Below are 11,618 nucleotides of genomic sequence, written 5' to 3' on the forward strand. Positions count from 1 at the left end.
AACTATTGAAAGGGCTCAATTAGAGGAACATACAGTGAGCATTCCATCCATCCACATATCACTCCATTAAACTGGATTTTTTTTCAGGTTGTGAAGGGGCCGAGCAAATACCAGGTGTAAAATAATACATCTACTTTCATGTGTCACCATGTGACACTATTCCAGGCTTTGGTCTGCTGTGACAGAACAGTTCATCCCTCTGTTGAATCAAAGAGGAGGAGTCAATGCAAAACTCAGATGTCTTTCTCCTCTACTTATGTGGCTGCAGAGAGGAGGACAGAGGACAGTGGACACACAGTTAACCATGAAGGACTTTAGGACAGGACTGCTGCTTTTAACTGTCTTCTGTGCAGGTGAAGAATTTCTCTGATCTTGATTCCACACGTTTCCACCTGCTGTTAACGTATCACATGACATGCAGATCTTCATCTCTTGACAGGTGTTGATGGTCAGACTCTGACACAATCCGAAGCAGTGATTAAAAGGCCTGATGAATCACACAAGTTGACTTGTACAACATCTGGATTCAACTTCAGGAGCTACGAGATGCACTGGATCAGACAGGCTCCTGGAAAAGGACTGGAGTGGATCGCTTACATCAGCACATCTAGTTCTCCTATTCATTACACTCCATCAGTTAAGGGTAGATTCACCATCTCCAGAGATGACTCCAGCAGTAAACTGTATCTACAGATGAACAGTCTGAAGACTGAAGACACGGCTGTGTATTACTGTGCTAGAGAGACACAGTGAGAGACAATGATGAGAGAGCTGTTCAAAAACTACTTCCTCTATTCACCTCGTCCACTGAGAACATTCAGACGTCTCTGTGTCACTTGTCCTGAACCACAGATATAATGAAAGTGCTTATTATTTTATCACCAAAATGTCAGGGTGTATTTAAAGGATACACATTCTAAATATAACATTATATATCTATATATATATATTTAATGTGGGACAAGACCAACTGGCCCAGGACAAAGGGAGACGCAGACAATACACACACAGGGTAAGGACACAGGTGGAGACAATCAGGGGAAGACAATCAGACCGGCACACAGGGGGAAGGAGCAAGTGGCCTGAAACGAGAGGAGGGTTGATTTTCAAAATAAAACAGGAAGTCACAAGACAACGTAGACACGAGACAACCTGACTGGCACCGCTTCTTGGACATGACATGCCAGCAGATGTGTTTCCTCTTACCACTGCCATCGGTTATTTTTGCATGTCTCAGGTTTCACTTCGTAAATAGCTCATTTCTTCATGAGGCTCCATGTTTCTCTGCATGTCTCTGGCTTCGAATGACTGATATTTAAATACCGAAACCTTAAAAGTCCAAAAAACAGCTGCAGCAAATGAAAATCAAATATTCATTTAGATTATCTCACTTTCACTTTATTTTTGTAAACGATAACCATCCAAATCTTTCACTATCACTTTTGAAATTGCATTATTGGAACTGGTCTATTGAAGGACTTTGAGTGAGTTATGAAATTAATTTTATTGAAAAAAAAAAAAAAATTAAAAGTTTTAGATGTTCCTGTACTCGTGTTGCTACTGATTTCTTATTCACACCTACGTTCACCTGCCCACTACCTCGCCTCGTCTCCCAGGTTTTTCTCTGCTTTTGAGTCACTCCGCTGCCCCAGAACTGTTACAATCATAATATTTATGTGACCTGGCTAATGGAAAATAATTTATAAAAATGAAATAATCTGTACTCATAGACTTTAGAGTCAATCATGACTGGAGAAAAGCAACAGTTGATTTCATACAAAAATGTTGTTTAATAATTAGAAAACATGCCAAACAAGCCACAACTTATCTTTGTTAGCAATTAAAAATTCATTTGACATGTGCTTAAGTTCTGTAAATGGAGCTAAGTCTGTTTTCTTTGTGCTCAGAGGTGAGTTCAAAGCACGTTTTCACTGTGCAGATATAATGAACAGATTGGAGAGACTGTCCAACTGGCTCCAGTTAGACCAACGTGGAAGTTTCATATGTGTGATCCCATGCAAACTCAGGGACCTTCCTTGTTGCTCAGCTATAAAAACATCACATCAGTCTGTTGAGTTCACAGCTCGTCAAGTTCAACATCACCATGTTCTCAATAGCTCTGCTGCTGCTGTTGGCAGCTGGATGTAAGTTCCTCTTGATTCATCAAAATCATTCCTTCTTCTTGTATAACTTGATGTTAAAGAAAACTCTTTTTTGACAGGCTTTAAATGTGAGCAGTTGACGCAGCCGGCCTCTGTGACTGTGCAGCCCGGTCAACGTCTGACCATCACCTGTCAGGTGTCTTATGCTCTTAGCAGCTACTACACAGCATGGATCAGACAACCTGCAGGGAAAGGACTGGAATGGATTGGAATGAAATATACTGGAGGGTCATACTACAAAGATTCACTGAAGAGCAAGTTTAGTATCGACTTGGATGCTTCCAGTAAAACAGTGACTCTAAACGGACAGAATGTGCAGCCTGAGGACACGGCTGTGTATTACTGTGCAAGATACCCACAGTAACACAAACCATCAGTACAACTGAACAAAAACCTCTCAGTGCCTGAACACTTGTTACACAAAGCCACCAGAGGAGGAGTCCTCAGACCACCAATGATTCAACACCAGCTCACTGTTACAGCAGTTTAAATAACTACATTTTACAATTACTAATATTGTATTCCGTTTACTGAGGAAAAAGATCATAACACTTTTGTTGCCTACACTGAGTTGTATTACTATTATTTATTTCTGTAGAATAAGTTCATCTACAGCAGAGACACTTCTTCCTCCAACAGTGACTTTAAAAGGACAGAATCATCAAACTAAGGACACAGCTGTGTGTTGCTGTGTGCGTTATCCCTCAGAGATACAAACCACCAACAGACCTGCACAAGTACCAGCAACCATGTGACTCACCCACACACTGTCAAACACATTTAAATAAATACATTATAAAGCAGTTTTTAAAACATTCAAAACCAAAAACCAAGACATTAAAGATACTAATCTCCATTTAAACGTTAGCATATACAAAGTAATTATCAGCTCAATATGATACAATTAGAAAAATATGTTTATACTTTTCTTGGACCACAAATATTTTTATTTTTACATTATGAATAGTTGTCATTAATTTGGAGCTTTTACATCACCCTTCTTTGCTGTTGTGGACTTATTTGATTTCACCTGCTTTCCATTTTGTCTTTTGAAACCTGTTGAGGGAGGTTCATGCAAATTGTTCCTTCCTTAAAACAATGCTGTATGCAGCTCTCATGTCATTGATGACGCAGCAACTGGGCTACTAATATATCTTGAAAACATTCAGAGCAAAACGCAGTGGATGAAGTGTTAACAAGTGTTAAAACATAATGGAAAATATGATTTCCTGGAGTTTGTTCTTCATAGTTACTATTAATGGTGAGAACAGTTTCTGCTTTAACATGTGGAGACACTCACTTATCTACCTGTGAGGTGTGCTGATTACAATGTCTTTTCTTACAGGAGTTTGGAGTGAGATCAAACATGAACAGTCTCCCTCCGAGGTGAAAATACCTGGAGAGAAAGTGAAGATGTCATGTATCATATCAGGTTATAGCATGACAAGCTACTATATTCACTGGATACGACAGAGGCCAGGAAACGCTCTGGAGTGGATTGGGTGGATGAACGCAGGCAGCAACTCTCCTACTTTTAGCAGCTCCTTTCAAAGCCGCTTCATCATGACTGAAGATGTGCCCAAGAGCACTCAGTACCTGGAGGTCACGAGCCTGACAGCAGAAGACTCAGCTGTTTACTTCTGTGCTCGAGACACAGTGACTGAAGACAGTGGAGCAGCTGAACAAAAACATCCACAGACAACAAACAGCAACGTTGACTTGAGGAGATTTGGGTTTTCTCACCAACTGCAAAAGTACTTTAATATATTTAATTTCTTCATGATGTTGCATCACTCACAGTTATTTGAAGTGTTCTTTCACTTGTAAACGCATTAATTAATTCTAAATGACGTAAATGATTAATTATATGAAAATAAGATTCCAAGTGGCTCTCTGGTTGGTAGGATAATGGTATATTTATGTTTGTATTACTATGGAGCTACTTTTATCAATCCCATGTTATAATGAATGCTTTTAAAAGCACATGGAGAATAAACAAATTAATTCAAAACAAACATTGTTTGTTTGTTCAGTATTGTTTCTATTTTTATCGAAGCCTCTATATTCTGTTATTTATACATCTTAAATGTCAAGATCAAGTACATTTTATTTTTTTATATATATTTTTTTATAAACGATAAGACAGGCATCAGATAATCTTTCCTCTTCTACTTTACTGACTGCTTTGGTCAGCAGGGAGGTTTATGAAATAATTTTGTTGAAATGCAACAAGTGGGTTTCAAATGTAAAACATGTTCATCCATGTTGAAAAGACTTTTTTTAATAGTTTTGACTTAATATTCTATTGCAGTAAATAACAGTAACAAGCAATGCGCTGATCAACTAAATCAATCTGTACTTCAGCTGGTTCACCTCGACGTCTCCACTGTCTGTGTGTGTGTGTGTGTGTGTGTGTGTGTGTGTGTGTGTGTGTGTGTGTGTGTGTGTGTGTGTGTGTGTGTGTGTGTGTGTGTGTACACAGAGAGCAGCAGAGATTGTTGCTGTAGCCTGATAATAAACAAACATTCAAAATCACCAATAAAATGAAGCACTTCTGATATTTAATAATTTAGAGCTGCTGTTTAATACTGAGTGTTTACTACCTCTATTAAATGTAAAAAACAAAATGCTCTCATTAGAGTCATGTTAATGTTTCCGTTCTGAGCTGCTATGAAACATGTAGGTAGTTTCACATCATTATTAACAGATTGAAACATAGTGTTGCAAATTATAATTCATTTCTGACCAATAATCCCTTAATGTTTCACATATTTCCTTTAATGTAAGTGAAATTAAAATGTCTGAAAAACTAGAGGAACAACTCCTGACTTTTCTCTTCTTCAGCCAACAATAAAGTGAAAGCCAAGCTGGTTCTAGTTCTCTGCTCCCTGTGAGGAGGAGTCAATGCAAAACTCTGATGTCTTGTACCTACAAGAGGAGGAAAGAGAGCAGAGGACACACACAGTTAAACATGAGGCACTGCAGGACAGGACTGCTGCTTCTAACTATCTGCTGGGCAGGTGAAGCTTTTCACTCATTCTGTCACTTCATAGAGTTGGAAACCAGTTGAAGTTTGTGTGATTCTCTCTGTGCTGATTAATGATTTCTCTGCAGGCGTTTCCAGTCAGACTCTGAGTGAGTCTGAACCAGCGCTGAAGCTCCCAGGAGAATCCCATAAACTGACCTGTACCTATGCAGGAATATCAGATGATGATGCTCCTATCAGCTGGATCAGACAAGCTGAAGGAAAAGGACTGGAGTGGATCGCCCACATTTCTGCTCCGAGTGGACAAAATAAATATTATTCCACGTCTGTCCTGAATCGTTTCACCATTTCCAGAGACAACGCCGTGGACCAGGTGTCTCTGCAGATGAACAATCTGACGACTGAAGACTCTGCTGTTTATTATTGTGCTCGGAGGCCACAGTGATGCAGGAAGCCACACAACTGTACAAAAACTTCACCCATCTCACTGTGTCAGTCGCTGATACTAAGGATTTATAAAATACCCCCTAGTGTTGATTGTTGGAACCAGGGGGAGACACTGGAAGGATGGACTAGATAACCTAGAAGTTCATTCAAAGTTAATTTTAATCATATTCAGCAACCGTACTATCTCACTGAAAAGTAATTAAGGTAACAAATATGTTTTCACTCCTTACGTTTTTGTCCTTTCTGCAGGTTGTGTGCAAGTAGAGTGTCAGGAACGGGGAAGGCAGAGGCAGGCGGGAGGACCCAAACACTGACTTGCAAACAAAAAGGTACTTTTAATAATCAAACTCTGAAACTACAAAATCACAAAGGCCAACAGGAACAAAAGGCAGACGAGGACCAGGAACAAACATCCATGCAGAACATCCATCTTTGTGGTTGATTAAAAACAAAAACCCTACTGAATATTTGTCTCCTGTTCACTTAAATTCTATGCAAATACATTTTCAATTTTGTAATGGTGAAATATAATGATGCCATAATGTTTTATTAGATTAATGTCTAAAGCTTATCATGAGTTTAGCTGTAATAAAGTTCCAAGTCTCCAGCTGTGTGGGAACTGTCTCCTCTTTCATCCCATCTGTCTCTGTGGACCAAAGCTGTGTGGATGGAGGAGAAGGTGTGAACTTCTCCGGAAAATACAACTTTTATTCATAAGAGACTTTATAACTGATCTTCTACCACAATTATAAAACAGTCCAAATAAAGCATATCACCATGAACTGCAGCATGAGGAGCCTCTGCAGACAGCAGCATCATTAAAGTGAAAGTGAAACTATGTGCGGTTGAATCACACGTCTGACACACAGTCAGACACGTCAATTGTGGTTTGTGTTGATCAAACCAAACATTAACGCAGTGGTTAAAACATCCATCACATTCTTTATTGACCATTCGACTGACAGCAAATTCTTCTTTTGGTTTCATCTGTTCTGTTAAAACATGTTTGCATTAATTTAATATAATCTTGAATTTGCACTGCAATGTGTTTTATTATAATATTTATTAATTTTTAAATGACTTTTAAACTCATTTGATAATATTACAATAAAATTTCATGTCAATAACAAGTTATAACAAACATTTAAGCTTTTAGTAATTTAAATCAAAAAATGACAAAATTTCACATTTTGAAAAATAAAATGTTTTTGTTTGTAAGTTTTGTTTACAGTTTACAGTTTTGCTGTATGAGAATAATAAATGTTGCTATATCATATTATATGATTTTGTTTACTATGTTTGCTTCTCTTTTGATGTGATACTGTAGGTTACATCATATTTGGATAAAGACGTCACTCAGCCATGTGGAAATGATTGTGTGCTTGTGTTGAACAGAAAGGCTTCTGAATGTGTCGTTGTTACAAACCAACAAGCGTTTCTTCAGTTTCCTGGTGATTCTGAACACATCATCTTCCTCTCTGCACCTCTGGGACACACCGGAAACTTTTTAGAAACTGTCAGAACTACAAACTGCATTCCAGCCTTTTTCTGTGTGTACTTTTCTTTAAAATGTATTCTTAAACTTTAACAATACATACAGCAATAATTATCACCCTTCCAATACAGATGTTTTTCATGAGAAATAAACATCTAAACGTCTGAACTTCCCACGTTATGCTTTCAATGTTTTTAAACTGTTGTTATATTTCGAACTAATATTTTCAAAGAGAAAATACTGTCATTGTTTGAATATAAAATTACTTATTTAAGTTTTACTGCAACTACCTTAAAATCCTGAAGTTGTGAGAGGTAAAAAAGTTAGAAGAAATTTAATTGGAAAAGAAAAAAAGAAGAGATGAAATGTGAGGGTTTGAAAATGAAAATGAACAATAATACAATAATGATAAAAGTATTTCTTGACCCACCACATAACAGTAGCTTGACAAACGGATAAAAATAAACATAGGAAATCAAATGTGTTACAACCTATAAACAACTGCTGTGTTAAATTAAACTGAAAATGACATTTAAATTTACAAATAAATATGCATAATGTAATAAATACAATAACGTAAAATATAAGTAACATATAATTTAGGAATCTTACATCCTTCAACTGTTTTATTGATTAGAATATGAGTTTGTTTTTAGTCTTACCCACTGCTGACAATACGTTTCCAGTGCAGGAAGCTGTGGGTGAGGTTTTTGTATTAGTGTTTATCACAGTGTGGGTACGTGGGCTATGGGACGCACTGAGATATTCATCCATACAAAAACCTATAAGCAGAAACTTTAAACTCTCCCATTCTCATTGTGATAAACCAACAGGACGGACTGTTTTTCAACTGGAATGTAGAGTAAGTACTGTGTTCATCACTTTTAGATGGATATTAGTCATTAAAAGTTATTTTATAAGTAGATTAAAGTCACAGAGGTAAATGTCATCATCCAGTAAATCAACTTTCACAACTGATTGAGAATCAGCAAAAAAAGAAAAACTCTAAAGATACAATCAAGTCTTTATTTTGAGCAAGTTTTTTGTGTGTTTCAGTCACTTAATTAAGTTTTGAAGGTATTTTTCTGGTACGACAGGTTTTTGTTGAGCCAGTGACAGGAGATGCATCACTGTGATTACTTTGACTACTGGGGACAAGGGACTGAAGTCACAGTATCGTCAGGTAAGTCACATTTAAACATTGTATTTTACTAAAACCTTTATATATTTGGTATTTATTGATCTTTAGTGGTAGAGAAGTTTAAATCATGGTCTTATTTGGGTTTACATAAATGTAAAAAACAGAAAACGAAGCAGGCAGATGTTTCTAACACAGCTGTTCTTAGAAAGTCTTTAAAAAAGTTATTCTTTGGCAATAACTCTAAATGCAGGTGAAGGTTTGAGCTGGTCTAGAATATATTCAGATGGATTGTAATTGTGAATGATGAACATTTGCATCATTGTATTCACAATATTACGTAAACGCTCAAATCCATCAACATCAATAATAAAAATAATGGATTATTTACAGATAAACTCATAATTTTGTTGTCACAGTTACGTTATGTACATTATAACAATTACCGAAGGCTTTTCAGTATTATACAGAAAGAAGTTCGTATTGAATAAATAAATTGGACATCAAGGATACATTAATTTAGAAATATATAGAATTTGAGAAAAATTCTACTATAAGCTCTGTAGTTACATATTACATGATTTTACACATTTTGTTATGTCTCTGATTATTTACTAAATTTTATCTTTAAACAGCAAACATACTTTTTTCCCCCTATGTATAAAGTTAATCTGAAGATAATGTTTGGGTATTAAATGACTTCCATCCTTTTGGTATCAAACCAAAGCAAGTGAAAATCTTTTAATTGAGAAAGTATTTATGAGAACATGGCCGTAATTCATACAAGTTCCATTGAATGAACTCAGATCCAGAATATTCTTACATTATTCCATTATTCATTATTCCTATATGAAGATATGCAAGAGTGCGAAAGTGTTATTTATTAAAGTCTTAACCTTCATCATACAATGATATGTAATATTTTATTGATCGACTCTCAGAAAAGTAACTGATCTGTGTATAATTATTTCACTTTCACAGAAACGACTGCATCTCCAACTCTGTTCCCTTTGGTGAAGTGTGAACCTGACGGTGATAATATAACCCTCGGGTGTCTTGCACACAACTTCTTCCCAAAAAGTCTTACTTTCCAGTGGACCGATGCCTGTGGGGATGCTCTGACTGCTGATCGCTATCCTTCAACTCTGAACAACAACAAATATACAGGAGTCAGTTTGCTTAAAGTACCAAAGTCTGACTGGGATTCAAGGCACTCTTTTCAATGTTCTGTGACGCACGAAGGAGGCCCAAGAAGTTTGACACTGGGAAAAAGTATGTAAAGTTTTTTTTACTATCATGGCTGCCGTTCTGCATGTCTAACAGTACAAATGTGTTACAGTTAGATAAAGTTCTTCATTTATTACTGCTACTCATGTGTAACCCAATTCGACCAATTTTATATTCACATTTTAAATTAATTATTACAGACTGATCTGTAGACTGATGGATGTTTCTGCTTTTTCTTCCACACAATTAGAGGCCTCTTGTTCTATGATTAGAAATATCACAATGACACTGAAACCAACAAATCCCAAAGACATTTTCAACCAAAACCAGGCAAAGTTTGAGTGCAGGATTGAAGGACTGGACCAGAACGCCATGAATGAAACGAAATTCACTTGGCAAATTAATGGAAATGAGACTGAGAACTTCATTGAAACAACAGACTCCACAGGCATCAAAATCAGCACTTTGACTCAAAACCAAGCGGAATGGAAGAAAATCAACAAAGTGACCTGTTCTGCTAAGAACCAAAAAACACAAATTTCTAAAGATCTGATCTACCAACGAGGTACGTTACTAAGTGATGGAGAATGATTAGTAATCTGTAAGTCTGGGGAGAAAGACAGTTTATACACACAAAATATGATCTAAGTTTAGCAAACGCAAAGCTTGAATCTGAACCTGTTCACTAAGGAGAGTTTCTCTTTCAGATGATTCCCCAAAAGTAACAATCCACCTCCTCCCAATGGAAGACGTGATGAATGCTACAGAGGTCACTATGTTGTGTCTGGTCTCTAGCAAGAAACAGCAGGATTTCTACATCGCCTGGTTAGAAGAAAGTAGATCTGATGTCAGCGTCTATAACGATGGCATCGACTTCCCCCCTATGAAGACCAAACACGGCTTCTCAGCTACGAGTCTTTACACCACCTCCTTGGATAAGTGGAACAAATACGTCCAGTTCTCCTGCAACGTGTGGTCACCTGGTGGTGAAAAGATCAGAGTGGTGTCTCAGTCCGTTATTAGATCAAATGAATGTAAGGATGTGTAGATTGAGCCTTAAATGTGTCATCTTGTGCTAATGTGCTGTCATGTCTGTGTCCTCTCTGTTATGGAACCCGTCTTTGTGATTGTAAAAGTAACAGCCAGTTTGTCAATTCACTTTGGTTTGTCATCGTATTGTGTTTGAATCTGTCTTTGTCACATCGTCCAAGAGCTTGATAAATGTGCTGACTGTTTCAAATAAATGTTGCATAGAAACAACGTTGTTATATGTTCATGCATGAATTCAATATTCTGAACCACATGTTGTACGAGGAGTTTTTAGCTGATACCTCGAATACTTTCCTCTTCCACTGTTCACATGGATCAACGTAACACATGCTGAGAGTGAACAATGCTTGATTTAAGTTTATGAGCACTATTCAAGTGAGGAATGGGCATCTGTGTGTTACCTTTGTTCACACACACACACAGACACACACATCTAACCCACCCATACCCTCCTCTTCTTAAATTCTATTCCAGCTTTAAAACTGCGTGTCGCTATGAGCTGCACAGATGATGCCATTGATGAAGATGAGTACAGCAGCCTGTGGTCCACCACCTCCTCCTTCATATTCCTCTTCATATCCTCTCTCATTTACAGCATGGTGTTCAGCCTGGTCAAGGTAAACATGCAGACTTTCTCTGTGTTTCAGCTGCACTGAGAACTTAAGAAAGTATAAGAGATGATACAGGATTCATAGATTCACTGAATGTGGCCAATGTTTTACAGCGAAGGTTATTAGAATGATCCCAAAAAATGATGGCATCACTAAGTCTTAATAAAATGTGACTAAAGAGACATAAAATGAATACACATTACTTATGTAAATGCTTATCAGCAATATCTGATCTGCTAATGGACATCAAATGATTCTGTCTGAGGGGTGAATGGATCCATCTGGTAACAACAAACCTGTGACTTTAAGGTTTATGGTGTAGAATTGCATCACTTTCAGTGAACAGAACTTATTTTTCCATGTGGAATCAGCACATGTGGCTGATCCACATCCAGCAGCAGCAGAGTGAAGAACCTCTCCAGGCTCAGACAACGTGCTGCTTTGTGTGTTTTAAATGCTGCAACACACGACACAGACGGCATGTTGAAGTACAAAGTTATTC

At 37.3% G+C, this 11,618-nt stretch overlaps 1 protein-coding gene and 2 gene segments (V, D, J or C); all 3 read left to right on the forward strand.

Moving 5' to 3' along the window:
* The first annotated feature begins 286 nt into the window (after positions 1-286).
* Positions 287-11,168, forward strand: LOC119219972 (immunoglobulin gamma-1 heavy chain-like). The gene is made up of 7 exons (XM_062565938.1): positions 287-353; positions 440-735; positions 8,210-8,273; positions 9,210-9,500; positions 9,706-10,020; positions 10,163-10,489; positions 10,980-11,168. The coding sequence occupies exons 1-7, from the start codon at positions 305-307 to the stop codon at positions 11,159-11,161; spliced, it is 1,524 nt and encodes a 507-aa protein (XP_062421922.1). The 5' UTR covers positions 287-304; the 3' UTR covers positions 11,162-11,168.
* On the forward strand, positions 2,092-2,639 carry LOC134132953 (Ig heavy chain V region 5A-like). The segment is given in 2 exon segments: positions 2,092-2,144; positions 2,222-2,639. Coding segments are annotated over 2 exon segments (345 nt in total).
* LOC119219970 (immunoglobulin heavy variable 3-48-like) lies at positions 5,134-5,963 on the forward strand. The segment is given in 2 exon segments: positions 5,134-5,182; positions 5,277-5,963. Coding segments are annotated over 2 exon segments (366 nt in total).
* Positions 11,169-11,618: the final 450 nt, after the last annotated feature.

The sequence above is a fragment of the Pungitius pungitius genome, chromosome 12, assembly GCF_949316345.1.
Source record: "Pungitius pungitius chromosome 12, fPunPun2.1, whole genome shotgun sequence".
Taxonomy (NCBI): domain Eukaryota; kingdom Metazoa; phylum Chordata; class Actinopteri; order Perciformes; family Gasterosteidae; genus Pungitius; species Pungitius pungitius.